Source organism: Eublepharis macularius, chromosome 17 (genome assembly GCF_028583425.1).
Source record: "Eublepharis macularius isolate TG4126 chromosome 17, MPM_Emac_v1.0, whole genome shotgun sequence".
In the NCBI taxonomy this organism is placed as follows: domain Eukaryota; kingdom Metazoa; phylum Chordata; class Lepidosauria; order Squamata; family Eublepharidae; genus Eublepharis; species Eublepharis macularius.
The window spans coordinates 29,077,722-29,099,922 of NC_072806.1; the positions used below are offsets into that span (position 1 = coordinate 29,077,722).

General features: G+C 48.0%; 1 protein-coding gene across 1 annotated transcript; it reads right to left on the bottom strand.

The window, feature by feature from the left end:
• Positions 1–620: 620 nt before the first annotated feature.
• On the bottom strand, positions 621–19,007 carry NUFIP2 (nuclear FMR1 interacting protein 2). The gene is made up of 4 exons (XM_055001260.1): positions 18,518–19,007; positions 11,309–13,048; positions 9,068–9,100; positions 621–8,184 (listed from the first exon to the last, which is right to left on the bottom strand). The coding sequence occupies exons 1-4, from the start codon at positions 18,798–18,800 to the stop codon at positions 8,132–8,134; spliced, it is 2,109 nt and encodes a 702-aa protein (XP_054857235.1). The 5' UTR covers positions 18,801–19,007; the 3' UTR covers positions 621–8,131.
• Positions 19,008–22,201: the final 3,194 nt, after the last annotated feature.

A 22,201-nucleotide genomic window follows, 5' to 3' on the forward strand; every position in this document is an offset into this window, starting at 1 on the left:
AGAATAAAGGTGCCCTACTGTGCCTCTTACACGAGCCATTTTAGTTGTATTTATACCCTACTTTCCTCCCCAATGGGAAATCAAAGCTGCTTATATAATTTCTCCCCTTACTTAGTTTTATCCTAACCAACCACCCTGTGAGATGGTGCCACTGACATGGAAAAAGAGGGACCTAGAGTTTGAAGATTCACAGGTATAATCAGGGCTTTTTTTCAGCTGGAACGTGTGGAACGGAGTTCCAGAACCTCTTGAAAATGGTCACATGGCTGGTGGCCCATCTTCAGACAGAGGTGAGTTTAGATTGCTCTCCGTGCTGCTCGGCGGCATGGAGGGCAATCTAAACTCCCTTCTGTCTGGAGATCAGGAGACAGGGCCACCAGCCATGTGACCATTTTCTCCGGGGGCAACCCAATGAGTTCCACCCCATCTTTTCCCAGATATAAGCCCTGAGTATAATCATGGGACACACATTGTTTTCTTTCTCTGTCTTTGAGGTATGTAAAAGACACCCAATTTTTAAGGGGATCAGTTCTCTCTTTCCTGCCTAAAAAACAGCCTCAGCTGTGCTCCACAAACCACATACAGCCCAAACAAGGAGGGAAAAAAAAATGCCTCAGACACACAGGAACATAAATTTTTATTCAACAATATTCATCATGTAGCATCTGTCTTAATGTATTTGTTCTACACACATCTGTCTATTGCAATGGAGGGCTTTTCTCTTTAAAATATAAACACTTCCTAAGTGGGCAACTTAAATTTAAAATGTGTAGTATAGAACTCAAGAGGAAATGTTGATTGGAAATTGTCACTCCCATAGCTGACAAACTGACCCCTAACAGAAAAGAAGCCTTTTAAGATTAGTCTGAGGAGAAGGGCAAGAAGACATACACCCCCGCCATTTTTACTTGAGTCCCTCCCCGATTTGTTCCACTTTGCAACTAGGTACAATGCAAACTTCTCTCCCCTGGAAAAAATGGCAGGAAGGCAATCAAGGCCCCACATGTGTATTGCCCTAACTTCAGGGCAGGCTAGCACACCTGTGCCCTTCCCCACGGCAGGCTTGCCCATACAACACAGTTTGCTACTAAGCCAAAATGGCTCCCAAAGATCATTCCTTGTGTGCACAGCCAAGGCTGAACTGCCTCTTGCCGCAGAGTAATTCAAACACAAAACTCCGTTTTACACAGCTTGTCAAGCAGCCCTTCATAGGGTCTTGATAAAAGAGCCAGTAAAACCATACCCATCGAAAGGGCTTCGTGAAAGTACTGAGCAGGAAGCGCCAGCCACTCTCAGCCTAGGCAGCTTTCATTCATTCCTTGCAGAGTGTGTGCGTGCGCAGGGGTGGGGTGGGGGTCCCCTGAAATCCACTGAACCTTCAAGTGGTGGATCAGGTCTAGGATCTACTAGCAAACCAGACCTCCGCCCTATCCAAATCTGTGGAGCATAACACTGCAAGAGAATGGCAGAGGAGCCAAAGATGTTTTTCATTTCCCCCCCACAAGTCAAGTAGAGCCCCGTCAAGGCAGCCAAAGAGCAGAAAGGATGAACTCTTTGCACTGGGAAAGCAATGAGAGGTTTAACTTTTAGACACTACCCAAGGAGGTCTTGGGGGTTTATACTAGCCAAGAAATTGCTTAACAGGCAGCACAAGATGAACGTAGTTTCTGTGAGAAGGTGGTAGCAGTCCAGCCTCTGTCACTTGTACAGGGTGCCGGAACAGGCTGGGGACAGCAGGCAGGGAATCCGTATCAACTGATGAGCTGTCATGCTTTTGGCACCAAACTCAAGATTTAGAGCCTAAAACTTAAGAGAAGAGCCTTAGAATCCAAGTTTTATTTCTGAAGAGTCAAGCTTTGCACTACCAACGTGCATCAACTCCCAGAGCCAAAGTTTGGATTTCGAATTATACATTAAACAGGACTCCAAAGGGAAAGCAATGTTGTTTTGGAGGAAGAGTACTCTGCTATTGAGACACGACTTTCAAAATCTTTCAAAAGTGAGGGAAGCGCCAGTTCAACTCATCTGTCTATAAGGGACACACATATTTTAACTAAAGAGTGAAGCAAGCACACAGGGAAGGTGAATATTGGGGAAATCGAGAGACTTCACAACAAGAAAATCTGCCAAGGATGGTACTCTCTGTCTCTCCTAGTAATGAAACACAAACTTGAAAAAAGTTTCAAAACATATGCATAGTTTTATTTCATCTGCTTTAAGAACTAAACCTCACATCCCTCATGGTTTCAGCAAAACCCGAGTGTGCAAAACATATTTGTTTAAAAAAAAAATCTAATATATGTGGGATAAACACAGAGGTGGTTTAAAACACAAAGTATGAACACACGGGGAGTGGGGAAAAGCCAGAACTGTGTAGTTTGTGCCTATGTTAGAAAACACAGTTCGTGTGCAAGGATGCAGACCAAAGCCGTCTCTCGGGATTTTAAAAAGTATTCGTAGTGCAAGGTGCTGCCTTCCCATCTTAAAAAGTGAAGTCTTGGGAAGGAATTCTTAGTCAACTGAATTTACAACCCAAGCTCAGATTTCCCCCCCCCTTCGACTTGGATATAACACCCTGTGGTTAGTTGTGCGGGTTTGTATCTTTAAAGTAACACACACAAAAGACCACACATCTTCTGAGATTCCAAAAGTACCTTCTCACTAGGCAAGGATGGCACACCCAATTTCTCAGCTCCAAGACACAAAACGAAGCACACGCACAAACGGGGGGAAAAGAGACTCCAGGTTTCGCTCCTGGAGCAGTTAAGAGATGTACAGCTCAAATCAGCGACCTTGTTGGTTTGGCCCGAGATAAACAGTTGAGCAAATCCCAACAGCAAGAAACAAGTTATTTGGCCATGCAAAGGAGCAGAGCTGCTCCTACAAACCTTGAGGACAGCCAAATTAACTGGCGTATCATTTAATTAAAACATAACCCTACAAGAAAGGCACATTGTATGTTGCAGAAAAGCCCCAAAGAGACGGAACGAACAAATGAATACTGGCAAGGGCAGCTGCAGGCAGGATTCTGCCAACCCAAAGGGACAGTTGGGCGACCCTATGCCATGTGCACCACCCACAATTGTTCCCATTTCCTTTAAAGAAGTTTTCTACTGCAAGAAGTTTACAGCAATCTACCCTTAAGCGTGCTGCTTCTCATATGGATTTTTGGAATCCCAAGATTGCTAGTCTGGGCTTGGTGATTTAGGAAAGCATGACAGTTTGGGCCGCTGTATGGTTTTGGGGCCTTCACTGGTTCCCTAATGAACATGGACTACTGATGGTTTGATTTAATTACAGTAAATGTTTGGCCAGTATTCCCTACTTGCACCAAAGGCCTTGCTCTAAAGTGGTTAGAAATAGCGCCCATCACAATGCAAGAAAGCGACAGTAAACCCGAACAGGCCAGCTTCCGGAAAGGGATCCGGTTCCACTGGCAAGTAGTGTAGTGTTCACACATTTTCCCGGTCACCAATGCTACTTTGGGGTGGGGACAGGTCAGTCAACAAAACCAATAAAGATAATGGCACAAAAGGTATTGCACCTGCGTTCCATGGCGTACAAGGAACTCTCCAGGAATCCCTACAGCCCAAGAACAATACATGAAGAGACATCTCAGAAACCAAAGGAGGCCTCCACGGTGCATTTACCAGGACACTTCATTTGCTACGTTTGGCGTCACGACGACCAAACTGGAAATCCTGGGAAATGTATACACTAGGGAATCCTCACAAAGAGTTCTGGGCATCCTCATATAGCTACAATCTCAAAAGATTTGTGGGGTAAAGCTACAAGCAGGAAACCAGTTTTAAACTAGTTTATATTGATTATCTTTGAACACCATCAATGGCAAGAGGAAAGACTGATGAATGGGTTCCCCCTGCCAACTCTTAACATACAAATGAACTCATTTGGTTGCAATATGGAGGGGGGGGGGGGAGAAAAAGACAGCATTTCTGGAAATGAAGTTTGCCTTTTTCTATTTTATGTGGAAAAACTCACCTACTCCCCAAGCACAACACATACACATTTCATGTTCTTGGAAGAGTCACCTAGCTGGGATTGGAGCCTCAGTTCCCAGGGGTGCTAATGGGGTGCCTGAATGCATGCCCAGGAACAGACTCCAGCATCTGAAGGCCCATCATGCCTGCAGTTGCTTGTGCAGCATCAGCAAAAATGGGGATCAAATTGCAGGTTCAACGCAGTATGGCCTAGTGAAATGTCTTCATAGGGCATAAGACGATCCTTCCGTAACAAAAGTGTAAAAACTGCACACACACACACATCCCCGCCACAAGAGAGAGTTCACAAATTGAAGAGGCAGGACTACAGACATACTAAAATCAATACATTCTGGTGAAATACTGTCTCCACAGCACCTACACACACATTAACACCCATTGTTAAGGAGTAAAACAGAGACTTTAAAAGCAGTGCCTCTTTGCAAGCCTCTGCTTAGCACCTGAGAAGTTCATTACAGAAAAGACAAGGCAGAAAGACTGGGGGAGGGGAGTTGCAGGCATGGGATTTGCCACAGAGCTGATGGTGCACAAAGATCGAAGAACCAGGAAGTAGTGTCATGTTTGCCTTTCCTCACCTCTTCTTAAGACTACAGTTGTGGGCAACAAAACTCTGGGTTCAGTGTGCTTTTCTGATCTGCGGGACTGCAGTTTTTGCTGATGGCAATTCGCATGACTGTCTAAAAGTTGGATAAAAACGGCTACATTCAAAAACAAGAAGAGAGTCCTTCCCAAATCACAAATAGCTTCAGAGCATTCACCAGGAATTAGAAATGGGTTTTATTAATGGCCAACTAAATTCTTCATAAAACAAAGCTCAGCGGGTAATAAGGGATGGCTATCTTAACAAAGAGCAGGACAGTCTTAGGCCTCATTCAGTCCAAGATGGCCAATCTATTCCTGAGTGGAACTCCAGACAGCAGGTGGGAAAATAGAGAGAAAGGCTTCCCCAAGCAAACTAGTTTTCTAAGCGGTGGGAGTCTAAGATGTAGAGAACAGCTGATCGGAGAGCCGCCTGCTTGCAGGTCCAGGAACTGCCTAACCTGCTCATTGGCTAACCAGACCGGAGTCATTCCTAGGCAACATCTGCCTCTCATTTACAAGAGACGTGACACAACTCCCCCTCTGCTTAGGGCTGCCAACATTCCTGGAACTTTGAAGGTGGAGCCTGCGGAGGGTGGGGTTTGGTGAGCGGAAAACACTTAGTGGGGTATAACGCAAGAGTCTACCCTCCAAACCAGCCATTTTCTCTGCGGGGGAACTGACCTCTCTAGTCGGGAGAGCAACTGTGATTCCAGGAGATCTCCACGCCCCATCTGGAGGTTGGTAACCTTACTTCCATTAAGTGTCGCCAGATGGGGATCCAATGAAAGTGATGGGGACCCTCTTGTGAATGGAAAAAACCAACCGAGGGCACCGCACAAATTCTCAAAGGTTGCCATTCAGAAACAGGAGTGCTGCCTCATCCTCTGCACATTAGTGCACCTGATTTATGTAGGGACATCTTGAAGCAGCATAAATAAAAGCAGTGCAACTAAACCAAGAAGACCCTCCTGAAACACCAGCCCGCCCATGTGGCTTCAGCTCTCTTCCCACCACCTCATTCTGACATTCTTCTCATTTCTACCGCTGCATGGTTTCCATGTCCTAGGTCAGACACAGCTCACTTGCTGCCTCCCAACACACAAACACACACACATACCACTCTTAAATCTACACAAAAATTGTTAGGCTTCTGTTTTTTATGCACTCAGATAATCATGTGCGGACTTCATGAGAAAAGCAACTCAACAAGCAAAGAGTTAAGGGAATATTAAAAGGGCATGTGTGTGTAGAAGAGGGGCATTGCACACCAGGCTGGGGCACTCGAGAATGGAGATGTTGCCTCCTTTGGGCTCCAGGCCAGTGAACAGTGAGGCAACCAGCACAGCGGTGCAGTTACTCCCACCCAGCAAAAGCAGGAGCAGACAATCTGCGCTGGGTAAGGAGCACTGTGCTTTCTTTATCTACAGCATTTGCATCTCTGTACAGCTAGAAGATGCCAAAGAGCAGCACCTTTGGGTCCAAACATCAAGAGATCTACCATGTGGATGCCACCTGCAGGCTGCTGAAGAGCACTCTGGCTCCACCTCTTGTGTACCCTGCTCCCCCCATGTCCCACTTAGATGTCTTCCGTTGTTGGCCAAGAGGTGACACCTACTAAAAAAAGACACCATGCCCACAGAAGATTCCCAGACTGCTGTAACTGGCCAAACACTTCAGAGAAAGTGTGTGCAGGGAATCTTTCTAAGATACAGAACAGTGATCAATAATCTTTTTTTAAAAGCACTGCTAAAGGAAAAAACTAAGTCTTTGAAAGGGCTCCAAGTGAAGGTTTATTTTTTTTTTGCCAGGAGCAACTTTAATAGAAGCAAAGAGAGTTTTTAAAAGGCATGTTAAGGACACAACAAAAATTTAAAAATGGTGGCAGCACAGATCTGAAGTGGTGGGGGCGGGGAGAAAAGTTGGGTCATTCACCTCCCAACAGCGCAGCAGGACCCAAAAAGGGGCATGATGAACCAAACACAAAGCACTGCTGCAGATGTCTTCCTGGTCAACTCGGGAGAGGGGGTCCTAGGGCACGGACGTGCGAGTGACTTCCCTCGCATGCCAAGCAGGCACCCATGCCTGCCTCTTTGCAGCCTTCCCCGGTTTCAGCACACTCCACGTTTAGCTGCAGCTTCAGTCTTGTCAAGCCCTAGTCCCTCCTGCCCTAATTTTTTTTTAAATTGTATTTTTCTGTTTCAATTCTAGCCTTCACTCTCCCCCAAGTTCTGCTCTTGTGATGACATCTATTGTAAAGCAGGAGATAAGAGCTCAGAATAATAATCATAATAATCATAATATATAGTGTTAATAAGCTAGAATGGCCGCCTTAGGGTCAAACCTGAAGAGGGTTTTAATTTGAGGGCGTGAAGGGTAGAAGGCAGATGGAGGGAGCAGAAAAGGGGAGCACGGAGCTTTTTCTTTCTTTTTAAAAATTAATTTCCAGGGAAAGCAAAAGTTAATGGGCAGGGGAGAGGTATGTGCAAGTGCTACCTATGAAGTTAGCAAAAACACAGCCTTCTGTCTGTTTCAGCTTCACCACAGAGAATGAAACAAACAAAACAAAAAAAACCCAGCCAGCCAAGTGTTAAGAGACGCAAGAAAAATACAAAGTACCTACAAGCTGAACGGCTTTTGCTTGCTCCAATGGATATGGCGTAAAATTATGGGAGTTAGGCTACTAGTCCCTTCTCCCCAAAACATCCTGAATGCCTTAATAAAACAAACTATGATCTAAAATTCTGGACAGGGTCTGTCAAGATGACACATTTCTCCCAGAAGTACAACGGAATGCCATGCCAACCTTGTGGATTCCAGAACCGCAGGGTGATGACTTCCCCCAAAGGGAAGAAGACACACAAGGTTTTAAGACACACACACACACACACACACACCTCTCCTTCACTTCCACTGTGGAGAGAAGACCCCTGCAATGCTCAAGTTCCCCCCTCCCCAGCCTTCTTCAGCAGGATTCAAGTAAAACTGGAGCAGGGGGAAGGGAAAGGTGTGGCGAGCAGCAGGCAAGAGGAGAGGTGAGAGGCCAAGGGCTGCCCCCCCCCAGGTAGTTTCTCATCATTAGCGTGTTCAAGACGGCTGCAGAGTCCCAGCCAAAGCTGAAGCCCCCTCCCCTACAAATGGCCAGAGCCAGCAGGGTGGGCCAAGCCTGTGTCCATTTGGAGTTCAGGTCCACTCTTGGAACAAAAAACAAAAACAGAACAAATGCAGGGAGAGGAGAAAGTGAAAGTTCAGAACCAGAAGTTTAAATAATCCCATAATGCAAGTCTCTACCAATTTCTTGTGAAGTCTCCTCATGCCCAGAGGCCCTTTTTAATTTTTTAAAATAACTATATATATATATATATATATATTTATATATATATTTGTATATATTATCCTGCAATTCTAGTTCAGATTCCCCTGCCATGCCGGACAGTTCCAGTAGGAGCACCAAGCAGTCGCCGCCTGGCCTCTGTGAGCGGCACATGGTTGCTGCCGGAGCCCCCTCAGGTAGCACCTCCTCACTCGCCTCACTGGTCAGGGTGATCCATGGCTTCACCGTAAGTGATTATCCTTTTGGGATCTGCAAGACAGAAACGCATACCAGGACTGAGCCACAAGTTAAACAGCCAACCGCAGGGAAGATACAAGAAGAGCTGTAGCGTCACACAGAGCTATTGCTGTAGGCGCTTCACATTTTCCCCCTTGGATTTGTCCCACAGCACAAAGAACAACCTGTGTCCCGGGCTCAACCAACAGCACCCTTCCCTCGCCTGCCTACAAAGGGAACCCAGAACTGCTGCACTCATCCTGGCTGATCTTGAGGACAACTCAGAAAATGGCTGCAGCTCATCTCCAGATGGGACAGCAGGTGACAAGGACCAAATCCTCTCATCTGGCAACTGACCTGGATGCCAGTTTGTTTTCCAGGTGGATTGAAGATGCTGCTCAGTTACCTTCACAGCTGGGAACCCACAGTCCTTAGGGACTGATGTGCCAACACGAGCCCCTGCCAGCAGGTTCTGATCAGCAAGGCAGGCCGTGCCCCAAGGCAGGCAACTCATCTGGAGCAGGGGCTTCCTCTGCTTTCCCCCTCCCTGGGGGGAAACATTTCCTCTTTCCACCAAGGATGCAAACAATGTTTTTATTCCAGAACACATTCATCTGTCAAGGTCTGCTTGGGGTAGGGTTTTGTTACCTGTCAGGCCACTGCGTGGTCTTATGAACTTTGTGATTTTAGATGCAATTATTGTTTGGATTGGGGACAGCTGGGTTTGACTATCTGCTCAGCCATGAAAAGCTCACTGGGGAACACAGAGTTATTCACATACCAGACCAGCCTAATGTTAGGAGTACTGTAAGGATAAAATAAAATGAGATCCCCTTGCACATACATAGTAAACTTAACTAGTCATTATTGATCGACTTCAGCCAGGAAGATACTGAGAAATGTTAAAGATCCTTACCTTGCTTTTGCAAATTACAAAGAGATTCCATTTCTGTGGAAGAAAGAGAGAGTGGAAATGTAAATATTTACAGCACATCCAGGAAAACCTGAGCAGATTTCAAATCTGAGGGTGTTTAAACCAAGCAATGAAATCCATTTCCCAGGGCCCTGTGCAGGCAAAGAGATCCTGCAAATGCAGCGTCCTACAGGAACCGCAGAACCAGGACTCTGCTTCACATCAAATCACATTGAAATGATGCATATAAGTTTTCCAAAGGCTGCATAACATGCTCTTCTCTCAGGCGCACAGTATAAAAGCTACAGATCCGTAAGAAAAGAGGAAAAGGAATGGCGGTGGGGGGGGAGGTGCCCAAATTCTGCAACATCTTCTATTAAATGCTCTTGTTAATTATACTTGATCTTCCATTATGTCCTATCAGCTACTGCGAGGGCCATGGATGCACCTTGAGCCCCACGACCCCCAACCCAGGACCACAGTGGAAAACCTGCTCTGAGTATTTAGAAGCTTCGCCCAGCACTTTTATGGTTCTCTCTGCCACCATTTGGTAAACATGACAGGTTTGGAATTTCTTCCGCAAAAAGACGATGTCAAATTCTACCCTTGCAAACAGGTGAGTAACAGCACAGGCAGAAGTCCGTTCGACATTTCCACTTGGGTAAGAATAAAGTGCATCCAATCCCATGCTCACTGAAAAGTATTTTGTGGGGCAGCAAAAAAGAGAGATTAAGCACTGAAAGCCTAGAGACAAAGGTTTTCAGAACCAATTCTTCAGAGACGTCACAGAGCCCATAGGAAAACCCCCTCCTACCTTGATTTTAGCCAAATAAACAGACCAGGAACCCATAGGACTTAATAATGGCTGGACTGCCAAGGCGGAAGGCTCTCTCCTGGCACATCTGACAGCAACCACCACCAGGAAAGCAGATGAACCAAGATGGATAGGGATAAGAGGCCAAACCTTCAGGCATATACCTTAAAGCACCCCTACCTCCCAAACTCAGCACTGTAACATGCCAAGAAATCAGCTCAAAGGCTGTCTTCAGAGGTGACAGCAGCATCCGCAAAGCACTGAATTCACAACTTGTCTCTTCCTCCTGACCTAGTTGGCTACTGAAGCACAGCAGTGCCGGGCTGGGCCACTTGCTCCACTTTCCGGGCTGCTCTCCTGCCACTTGACATTAGAGCAGTCAGCAAGCAAAGACGTAGGAATCCAGCAGCAGAACCGGCACAGAGATACGCACCTGTCAGCACCCCTTGCTATGGCAATCAACCCCCTCCGGCCAAACCTGCTCACCTTCTTCTCCTCTCTGCTGCTGCCAGTAGCCACCAATCCTCATCACCTTGTGGCTGGAAACCATCTCAACATACCCCAGTCTAATGGTGTTTAAGCTGCATTTCGGGGAGGCTTACTCACGGATTCTCAACAAACAGCTCAGTCATGGTGGATAAGTTTTTCTGAAAATGAGTTTGGCTGCCACTCCTGAGCTTCATCCACAATGCAGAGCCTCAAGTTGGGAGGAGGGGTTTTGCCATGTGCCATCTTGCAGGATGAGGAGGGCTCTATGGGAGTTGAAAGCATGCCATAAAGCCAGCCCCAGAATCCAGCAAGGAGTTCCTCAGCAGACAGGTGGACAGGGAAAGGCTTCACTGAAGGTAGTAGGTTTGGAAATCCCAGCCCTGGATCAATTGCTAGTGCCTCAGTCTGTCTTTTCATGCACAAGCGTCATGCCAGGAGGGAATGCTACAAGGAGGCATCAGCTGGCCTGCTATACCTTGATCTTTGTAGCTGAACACACTGGAGAAAGGCAACAAAACTGTCTCTCTGGGAGGGAGTTAGAAATATCTGGCTTTGGAGGAGAAAACTAGAAGGGACAGACACATTCTCCCCACCGTAACAGTTATGCCACCATCTTTCCGGCGCCTTAGGTATTCTTATTACTCAAAATGCTTTAACTAGAGATGCTGAGGACTGAACCTGGTACCTTCTACATGTAAAGCAAATCCTCAATCACCGAGCTACGGACCTTCCCTTTGCTATGCAACCCTGTGGCATCTACCCAACATAATTCAACAGTTGAATCTGTGTTTGCTTTGCTCAAAATACGGACAAGGGGTGAGGTAGACAGCGGGAAACAGACATTGTTAGCACAGAGTTTGTCTAGCCTTAAGCGCAAAACCTTATTGGAAGATAGTTTTTTTAAAGTGTCCAGGCACCACATTAGGAAACAAAGGCATTACCTTGAGTGTGATATAGAACAGCAGCCCTCAGGTCAAAATCACCCCAGCTCTCTTTCTTTTCTAGGCCTCTCTGGTACCTCTGTTCTTTGGTGGAGGCTAATAAACCGTTCGTAGGGGAGGCCAGCTGATTCTCTACATGATAGTCCTTGGAGAGAAAGATAAATGCCCCTGGACTACTAAGTTCGGCTGGGTGCAGACCACTTGATTGGTGGGATTCCAACAAAAAACCACCCCCCTCGTCAGCAGTCCCAAGCTTTAGGATGCCACCAAGGAGCTGCGGACTAGTCCGTTTGTCCAGCTCGTAAGCCTTGGGGAACACAGGCTGGTCAGGTCCCATGGGAGCTGTCTCAGCAACCTCTGGTGCCAAAGCAGTAGGACATCCCCCTGGAAATATCACCTCCTCGGATTTATTGTTCACCAACTTCCTAGGCGTAGTCTCAGGACCCGCATTGGGCTCATTTATAAATGATAATCCCCACTGGTTCTGGAAGATGTCACCAAGGCTCTGCTGGTTTGCCTGGAACGAGGGCTCAGCCGGCGTGGCATTGAGGAGAACGGCTTGCATATTTGAAGGGTAGATAAAAAGACTCGACTTCTTCTGCTCTGCAGCCGAGGTCGTACCCACTTCCTGGGGTAGTGACTCGGAGGAGGCCAGCAAAATGGCACTAGTAGCAGGTGCAAGCAGCGACTGGCTCCCTGGAGAACACACACTGCGATCAGCCCCCGCTAAAAGTGGACCATTGGAAAAGCTAGCAGAAGTAACAGATTTCATAGCGGACATGGGGACTTGAGAAAGACGGCTGGAGGGCTGGACTTCAGCAGTAGATGATGAACACAAGGAGGAAGAGGAGGAGGAGGAGGAGGACGACGAAGAAGATGATGACAAAGATGGGGCTTGCGCAGCTTTGTTGAGGTTCTCTTTTACTTTGCTTGCATAACTGATCTTAGGAACTATTTTTGCACTGCTGTTGTCCACCGGGAAAACCGGTGGTGGCTTAAAGAGGGTCCAAGAATCCTCTTTGGAGGGGGCTGCTGACACGGGCTTCCCCTTGGGCCGCTCCTCAAACTTTTTGCTAGGGACCCCAACCTTGGCATCTGAGTTCTTCCGCTGTACATCCCCGACACTCAGCTTCCCACGGCCTGCTCCCATGGCCCCCGTCTCACACTTCCAAGCAAGTTTCACGCCCTCCGCTCTGCTCCCCTTCATTTCAACACAGTCAGATTTGAAGCCTTCTGCTTCCTGCTTTAAGGCTGAGGGGGCAACTACAGGCTCCTGCAGCATTTTCTCTGGCACCAAATTCAGGTTCTCGCAGCCCTTGACACTGTTGCGCCTACCTTTCCGCTTCTTGGGGGTGGTGTAGCCGCTCTCTGACCCACTCCCATCATTGTCCAACACTTTGCTGACGTAACCATTGGTGATATAGCTACAGCTGCTCACGATGACACCATTGGGAACAGAAACCACCTCAGGCTTTTCAGAGGACTGGTTCTCTCTTATTTTGTTTTCATAACATTTCTCATGCCTTCTGTCCATGCCTCCTTTCGGAATGAAACTCTTGGACTTGAGGCCAGCTTTTCCAAAGGCACCACCCTTCACAGTCTGTTTGAGGGTGAGGCTAGTGTCCCCGGGTTGCTGGCTGCCATTGGAAACCCTGGAAATAAGGTTGACGGCTTCCACAGCGTTCAGACTCTTTACAGACACGTCTCTTTCCCCGACGTTCCCATTGAGCTCACTGTGGCCTGCAAATAACAAAACAAGAAGGTAAGTTTCCACAGTAGGACTGCGATTTCTTAAGTCACAAGAACATCTCTCGGTTCCACACACAAAATTTAAATATATACAGTAGTTTCCTTATCTGCTAAAGCTATTTCGTTTTGGAAATCTTTGGAACAACCCTGAAAGACTGATTTTCCCCATATTAAGTAGGGAGGGAAAGATGCGATTCTAAGACTTCTTTGGGAATGGGGGTGGCGAACACTGGCACGTGAGACAGAGTGTAAAACCTCTGCACTTGACAATCTCTAGAAACAGACCTCAAGGACATGGGGATGAAGGAGACACTTCCTGGGTTTCAATTTGTCCCCGTCTTGCTTAAGACACTGAGCAAGGTTCAGGCTGAACAAGATTTGAACCCAAGACACACCCTATGACATCCTCCAAGAGCTTTCCCATAGAAAACCTTGTGGGGACTTTCCAAGTTGGAAAGGATTTTATTCAATGTTCAAACTGGACTTAAATAGCCAGGACCTGACTACAGATACACACTGCAACCAGAAGTCTGAAGGAGGGAATGAAAGAAAATGCGCAGATTTTAGGGCAACACCTGAGCCATTTTCCAAATCTTGCTCCCCAGTGAGAAAAAATATGAAAAATATAAGAAACCAGCTCGTCAAAGAAAAGACTAGATTAGAAATCTCTTCAACCTTCAGCTTTTCATCCCTATGAAATTATTTTGCATAAAGAAGCTCTACCTCCTAAGCAAAATCCAGACACAGGTTTAATGTCTCCCTAAAAACAAGGCCTAAGAGGTCAAGCACAAAACCATCATTTACCATAAGTAAGAGACAGCTCGCTAAAAAGTAGATTTCATTTTATGGGACCAGGGCATCAACCAATTCCTGCATGCAAGTTGCCAGCACTCCTGAGTCGCCCATAAAACTTCTTTCAAGCCATGCAGAATCTCTGCCCAAGACAGAACCACCTTTTCATGCAGACTGTGTTTAGTCAACTGAGTTAGATTAACGGAATATCCCTCATTTCTGAATATACCTTCACACAATAGAAGAGAGCCAGCATGCCTTAGGAGTGTTTGTTGGAAATTACAAAAAAGGGGACACATGAGCCAAGTCCCAATAGAAAGCACAAAAGAGCTCTGAAGGATGGAGGAAGAAAACCATCAGTAACCACTAATGGTATCAGCACAGTTCAGACAGCAGCCATCATATTAAACCTGTAGCACCACAACTGCCAAATCCAAGTTAGTGATCTTCAAAATATAAATCTTGATCAACTAAACTTGTAAGTCTTGATGTTCAGGAGAAGGGATAAAACTCTGTTTGGGCTTCTTTCTTACCTCCTTGTTTCTATTACTTTCCCAGTTTTTGCCATCATGTTTTGCAAATGTATTGCCATACGAGGGCTGGAAATTTCCCTTTTCAATAGATCAAAGGCCAGATTTCCAAGGATATCGACATATGCCTTTAGGTCTATGTATAGCTCATCATAACAGCCAAAAGAGTATTTTGCTTCATTTTAGAGAAAAAAATCTTCAAAATGCTTCTAATTATAAATGCGAATCTCCTTATGCCATTGAAGCCATTTCCCAGTGGCTACCAAAAGCTAGTTTGCAAATGCCTCCATGTAAAAGGGAGGCCCAAAGGAGGGTTAGAAAACCCAAAGAAAGCTGTGCTATCATCCTCCATCTTTTAAAACACCATAGTGAGAGAGAAATGGCACTGTTACATTATAAGAATAAACCCCTCAACAGAATATCCCCCCACACAAAAAGACACAAGGGCACACTGGGTTTCTTTTGGAACAGATTTTGCTGGCAATAGCTTACTTTAACTGTTTCTTAACTTTATACCTTCAGAGAATCCCTTCCAGAAGACTTTCCTAGTGAGGTACCTCTGAGCAGCCACTGCAGAATGCCAGGACACCACAGAAGATTCTGGGGCATGTTCTATGGGCACTGTTGGGTCTCATGCAAGCTGAGAGCAGCTTACACACAATGTTTCCCTTTAGCTGCACACTGCCTGGGAAGATCAGCAGTAGTGGGCAAGCTCCTCCAGCATGCCTGGTCTTCTCACTTAGGAAGCTCCAGGAGAGAAGCCTCCAAATATTCAAACACTTTCTGGTTTATGCAAAGCAAGGGATAGCAGAATTAGGTCTGAATTTGGAAACAGGGAAAAGTCTCCAATCCAAGAAAGCAGCAGCGACAATTTGGCGAAGTCAGCACATGCCACTTCAACCAAAAGTCCCCAGTTGCCCAAGTCGTAGTCAAGAATAACAAGCCTTCATTTTGCCAAATCCTGGTATAGCATCATCAAGGTTTTTTTTAATCGAGCAGTTATTAAGTCAGCAAAAGGGATCTCCTCCTGGATCATCTTTATGTTGGTAGGGGAGTACATAAACTTTCAAGAGTTACTGCATAGTGCATAGATCCTGAGGAGTTAGCCGTGTTAGTCTGTAGTAGCAAAATCAAAAAGAGTCCAGTAGCACCTTTAAGACTAACCAATTTTATTATAGCATAAGCTTTCGAGAATCAAGTTCTCTTCATCAGATGCCTGATGTTTTCTTCATCAGGCATCTGATGAAGAGAACTTGATTCTCGAAAGCTTATGCTATAATAAAATTGGTTAGTCTTAAAGGTGCTACTGGACTCTTTTTGATTTTGCATAGTGCATAAGTTCTGCAAATGCGTTAGCCTTTGTCTGGGTCCCAACTCAGCTAACGTTCTACCGAAAGAAAAAAGCTAGAGTCCGGTAGCACCTATAAGACTAACACATTTTTGGTAGGGATAAGCTTTCATGCATCTGAAGAAGTGAGCTGTGACTCACGAAAGCTCATACCCTACCACAAATTTTGTGTCTTATAGGTGTTACTGGACTCTTGCTCTTTTCTACTGCTACAAACACGGCTCTTCTACCAAAATACTAACAAGTCCCAGCATCACAGACACAAGGGGTCCTTAAGGAGACATGTGAAGGCTTGGGAGGGGGGAACCAACCCCCCCCCCACACAGAACATTTGTTTCAAACTCCCACTTTTCTTTCATTTTTTTCCAGGCCTTCACATCTCAAATCGAAGCTCAAGCCATCATAACAGAAGCAAGGAAGTAGATCAATCCCACCACTCCCATTTGTCTCTCCACTTTCTGAGATTTATTCAAAGAGATACTGATGCGCAGTTAATTAGAACAGGCACCAAAGTAACAGCTTTCTCACCTTCATGTCAGTATCAACAGCATAACCTGGTTACTGCACAAAAGGCCCCCACTGTCTGACAATTCATAGTCCAAAATGTTCTTTTTACATTTGTTTGGTATTTTATTATTTCTGAAGAAGTTCTTCAGTTTATGAAAACTGCTTGCCATTGAGGATTCAGTAGGCAAGCATCATCTTTTTTTTTTTTTGGTTAATTATGGCCAGATGTTTGGGCCACCCAAGATCCAAAGGCAATGCACTATGACCTTTGGCAAATGTCATCAATGATCTGAATGGAAAAATGCTACATATTTTAATAACTGAACACAGAAATTAATTCAGTTCATTGTTTCAAATTATGCACCATATATATACAACAAAGTTGTGAAGAGCAGCTGCCTCTCAAAAACACACCAACATGCGTGTGTTAGGGACAGAAGGCGTTGCCCTAGATCAAACTAAGTAGTACCTTCCAGGGCAAGGCCTTGGTCTCTTCCAGCCCACTTACCCAAAATCCTTACAACTAGCATTACCGAGCAGGACCGAGTCTGCCTTGGGATCTTCTACAAGCAAGGGATCTGGATCACCCAACCTCTGTTCTAAAAAGCCCAGACCAAAGCTGGGGTCTCTTGCACCCATATTGGGGTTTCCATATCCATTGACTAGAATAGCAACATAGACTTAGACCAGTGTCACTGGACACACAAACCTCAAAACCCAACTATGGTCCGGATCACTGTCTGACTTTCTTAGGGAGGCTTACATTTAGGGTGATGCTAGATCAAAGTACATTTATAGCTAAAAGAGAACAGAGACGAAATGTTTTCCAAGAATATCCTGCTTGTAAAATTAGGTGCAAAAGGGAGGGAGGAGGAGGGGACTGAACTGACCCAAACCAGCAAAATCAAATCAAAAAATAGCTGCTATATCCCAATGGCATACATGGGGAACCAAAATTTCACACATCGATGCTTAGCACCAGCCCTCCTGCTTGCCTCCCCTGCCCTGAATCCATTGCAGTACCATGTCTTGTTATCCCCCCCCCCACTAGTCCCAAAGGCCATGCCCCACAGATACCCCCCCCCCCAGGCCCTGTAGCCCTTTGGGCAGACCATGGGTGCCCCCTGGACCTTTCTGTTCTACTGCTAATGCCCCACAGGAGTCCGTGTTAGGGGGGGGGGACAAGCCATATAACATTATGGGAGCTGGGGGTGGTCCTATTACTCCTACCTTTGCCCCCTCCACCCATAATACAAGGTTTTGTATTTTGTTTTTTTAAAAAAACAATGGGGTGTGTGGGGGGGGGGAGTTAACTGTGCTATTTGTAAGAGTTTAGCTTTTTAAAACTCGCCTAATTATTATTTTCACCTATTCATGAGTCACCTCAAGATCCACAAGGTGAAACGGTGGATATCACCAATCAATCAATCAATCAATCAATCAAATCGGGTGGTGGGCCGAAGGCCTCCCCCCTCAGGCTCCTGGGCCGCGTCCTCAAGTGCCGCGCCTCCAGCCCTGGGGGGTCTCCGGCCGCTCGGGAAGAGCCTTTCCCCGGGTAGCCGCGCTCCCTCCCCCCTCCGTGGCCTGCCCCCTAGAAGGCCCTTCTCCGCCGCCTCTTTGCCCCCCCCCTCCGCCTGAGGAGAAAGCGGGGTCCGGCCTAGTCGGGCGGCCATGCCACAGCCCGCCAAGCCGGGGCGGTGGCCGGTTGGGGGAGCCGCCTCAGCCAGCGCCGGGCCCGGCCGCCTGGTCTCCCGCCCAACATGGCGGCGGCGGCGGCAGCAGCAGGAGGAGGAGGAAGCGGCCCTGGAGAATGTTCCAGCGGGCCCGGGAAGGACGAGGCCCGGCCGGCGCGGGAGCCACGCCGGCGAAGAAGAAAGAAAGGGGAGGTCAGGCCAGCCTAGGCCGCTCCGGCCCTCCCTCCCAGGCCGCCCCCTCCCCCCTCCCGCGCCAGCCCCCGCCACGTTATTCCGGATCCACGTCTGCTCCCCCTCCCCGGCACCTCTTTCGGGAGGCGGCGGCGCCCTCGATCGGATCCCCCCACCCGCACCCCCCTCCTCTCCCGTACACGCGGCCGGCCCCCGAGGCGGCCCCTCGTTCTCCGGGCTCCTGCAGAAAGGGCGCCGAGCGGGCCCGCCCGGCCGCCCGCCCGCGCCAAAGCGCGCCCTCCCCCGGCTTCGCGGGGCCCTCGCTCGCCCGGCCGCCCTCCCTCCCCGCCCCGCGCAAGGCTGGGCCCCGAGGGTCCCGATCCGCCGCCGCCCGCAGGGCCCTCCCCTCGCCTCGGACCTGTTTTCTTCCTGGGCGCGTCCTGCTGCTGGAGGCCCCCTCCGGCGGCGGCGGCGGCCTTGGGCTCATGTTTCAGGGCTTGCAGGGGCGGCTTCTGCGGCGGGGCCTTGCCGGGGCTGCCCTCGGCCGAGTACTGGTGGTGGTTGTGGTTGTAGTAGTAATAGGCGTGATGCGGCGGCGGGTGGTGGTGGTGGTGGTGGTGATGGTGGTGGGGCGGCGGCGGCGCTGGCGGCTGGGGCTGCTGTTGGGGCGGCGGCGCTGGCGGGCCGGGCTGCTCCTCCATTGAGAGGGGACGGGGCCTCCTGCGGGCTGCGGCTGCTCTCGCTGGCTCAGCCTCCCGCCCAGCCTAGCCGGCCTCTCCGCCTCCTTCTCCTCCTCCGCCTCCAACGGGTGGGTCGTCGGCAGCGCGGGCGCTCCGGCCGCTTCCCCGCGGTGCGGCGCCGGCGCAGGGAGGCGGCAGTTCCCGGACACGCACTCAGGCGGCGCCCGCCCGTCGCTCCGTCTGCCTCTGGGCGGCCGGCCGGAGCGGGGCAGGCGAGCGGACTGGCAGGCCGGCTCCAGCCATCCAGGGGCTTCCGGCCCGGCTCGCCCCGCCTCCGCCCCGCTTGGGCTGGGCCCAGCCGAGCCAACGTCAGCACTTCGCCGGCTGGCGCGGCGGGGCGCCTCCGCACGCTCCTCCTCCTCCTCCTCCTCTCTTCCCTCCCGCGCCGAGAACCGAGCCGAGCCGGGACCCGGCAGCCGCGCCCGCGCCCCGCTCCCGGTCTGCGCCTGAGCGCGCAGCTCCGCCCGGCTCCTTTCCTTTGCCAGGTTCTTCCTTTTGGAACAAAACTTCGCTTGTAGTCGCATTATTTTATTCCTACTTCCGACGCCCACCAGGAAGCCGACGGAAGGTGACGCGCAAGCCGCATCCCCACGAACCATGCCGACTCGGGATTCCACCGGTGGAGCAACCGGGGCCGAGGCGCTTTGGCGGGTCGACGGGCTGGGCTGCCCAGGAGCGTGCCAAGCACCGGGGGCCGGCGGGCCGACGTGTGGGGCAGGCCCGAGGGCTTGTAAAGCGAGCCCAAGTTTGCGCGCCTCACGCAAGACCTGGGTACGGTGGAGAGGCCGAAGGAGCCCCATGGCACGCCGCAAATGCCCATCCCGCTCAAGTCCCCTGACCCAGGATGGCCAGTCCGAAATCCGCAGCCCAAGCAGGGGCGCCACTTGACAGAAACAGGGCTCGGCCGGGGCCGGGTCGAGGTCACCTCGGGCATCCATATCAGCCCCAAAGCCAGCCCCCCTGCACTGCCAGAACCCGACCTTCACCGGGAATGGACTCAACGCATCTGGACTACGAGCAAGGAAGGAAAAGCCTTGAATAGTGCTAGTCTGCAGTAGCAAAATGTTATGAAATGCTACCAAGGGCACCTCTGGCCTCTAACGGGCACTTCAGCTGCGCCATTCAAGTTTTTATTAACTTCTTCCTCAGTCTTGTCTGCCTGCAGAAGTTTCATTTCAAGCTTCTGACCCAGCAGGCTGTAGCCCTTGAAGGCCTGCACAAAAAACTGGTTAGCCTTCCCTTAGGGTGCCACGAGGTTTCTTTTGGCTTTCATTCTTTTGTTGGTGTCTTGGTGCCAATGCACCCCAATTCTGCCCTAGTTGGAAGCCCTCCCCCCCACCAGAGCATGTCACACCCATGTGGAAGGGACCACAACCTGTGGTCACTGCTGCTCTGTGTGGAAGATGGTGGCAGGGCTTTTTGCCCTGTGCTGTAGGAATACAGACCCAGAACATTTAGGTGAGCCCTTCGTGCATCTGACCAAGCAAACTTGTTATTTAGGTTTTTTAAAAAAATTATATGAACTTTATTTTTTTTAAAAAAAAGACATTTGAGAGTGTATAAATGATCATGAACAGAACAGTAGATTTAAGCTACAGCAAAAAATATAAGCAAGGTATCTAATGACCCAGTTAAATTGTTAGTTTTTGTTGTTTTAGCTGCAGCAGACCTTACCATTGCTTTTGCTTTTTGGCCCCACTGCAGTTGCAAAGACATTTGAATTTATTTATGTACATTATTTATAGGCCACCTTTCTCAAGGTGGGTTACACATCAATACAGACCTTATAAAACAAAGCAATAGGGTATGGAGTGCAGAAATCTGAATACAATAACAAGAAGGATACACAGTGTAGTGACAGCAATATAAACCACTGTGAACACAGGCTAATTTAAACCAATATTTAAACAAAATGATTTATATAATCAGGGCTTTTTTTCTGGGAAAAGAGGCGGTGGAACTCAGTGGGTTGCCCTCGGAGAAAACGGTCACATGGCTGGTGGCCCCGCCCCCTGATCTCCAGACAGAGGGGAGTTGAGATTGCCCTCCGCGCTGCTCAGCGGGGCAGAGGGCAATCTCAACTCCGCTCTGTCTGGAGATCAGGGGGCGGGGCCACCAGCCATGTGACCATTTTCAAGAGGTTCCGGAACTCCGTTCCACTGCTTTCCTGCTGAAAAAAAGCCTTGTATATAATATATCCTTTATAAACAATGCAGCCCAATTCTTATAAACATATTTACAAAACGTCTAGAAAATAGAAGTATTCTTACATCCAACCCTACAATAGCCAGGTACAATGAAATATAAAGTCCATAATATTGTTGATAGCAGATGCCTTAAATTATAAATTCTGCCTTCCGGGGAACTTTTTGCCCTTTTTCCAGTAAGCAGTTTGATTAGTACTACTGATTTAAAACCCACAGTCAGCGTGGTGGCCAGTGGTGGCACCTGATGTGGGTGAGTCAGTACAGAAATATATCACACTTGCTTTGTGATGATCTTGTAGGAAAGATAGCAAAGTAGGCCATAATGGAAAACCCAGAAGGTGGGTGACTGGCTGTCAACATTACACAGAAGGCAGTACTTTGTCTTTGATTATCATCCTCAAATGAAAGTTTGAAAAATGAAGGCAATTTTGAGAAATTCTTTTGGGAAATAGACATAGGAAAACCTCTAATTATATGGATTAACTTTAAGGACAACGGCCATCTTTAGGATGTTAATTTTACACCAGATTGTTAAGGGTTTCCATCTGTTTTAAATCCGTCATAATACTTTTCAATATGGTGGTGATATTTAATGAGACCATGTCCTCCAGGGATTAATAACCCTAAATATTAAAAGGCCTGTGTGGTCACTTGAAGAGACAATGTAATGTTACTAGGATGAGAGAAACATCTCCAGTTGGCATTGCTGTTGATTTCTCCCAGTTTAATTTTGTATCCCAAAAGGTCTCAAATTTTAATAAGATCCATTAATTTAGAGACTGTGTGATCCAGATCTTCCAAAAATAATCATGTGTTATCTTCACATACCAATGATTTGACTTACATTTTTCCTATCTTATAGAAAGTGGTTCAAAACCCAAGTTAAACAATGAAGGGGAAAAGAGGCCACCTGCCTAGCTCCTCAGCTAATTGCAAAAGGCTGTACATGATACACTTTAATGATTGTGCATGCCCTGAGTTCTCTATAAAATAGTCTTAGCCTTTTAGTAAATGCCTGAGGAAGGCCAATCTTTTCTAATATAATGTGGAATAATGCCAGTCATTTGTGTCCAAGACTTTCTCTGCATCCAGTGACAAGATTAAACATGGGGCGAGCCTCTTTTTGGTATTATATTGAGCTACAGGCAAAGGTGG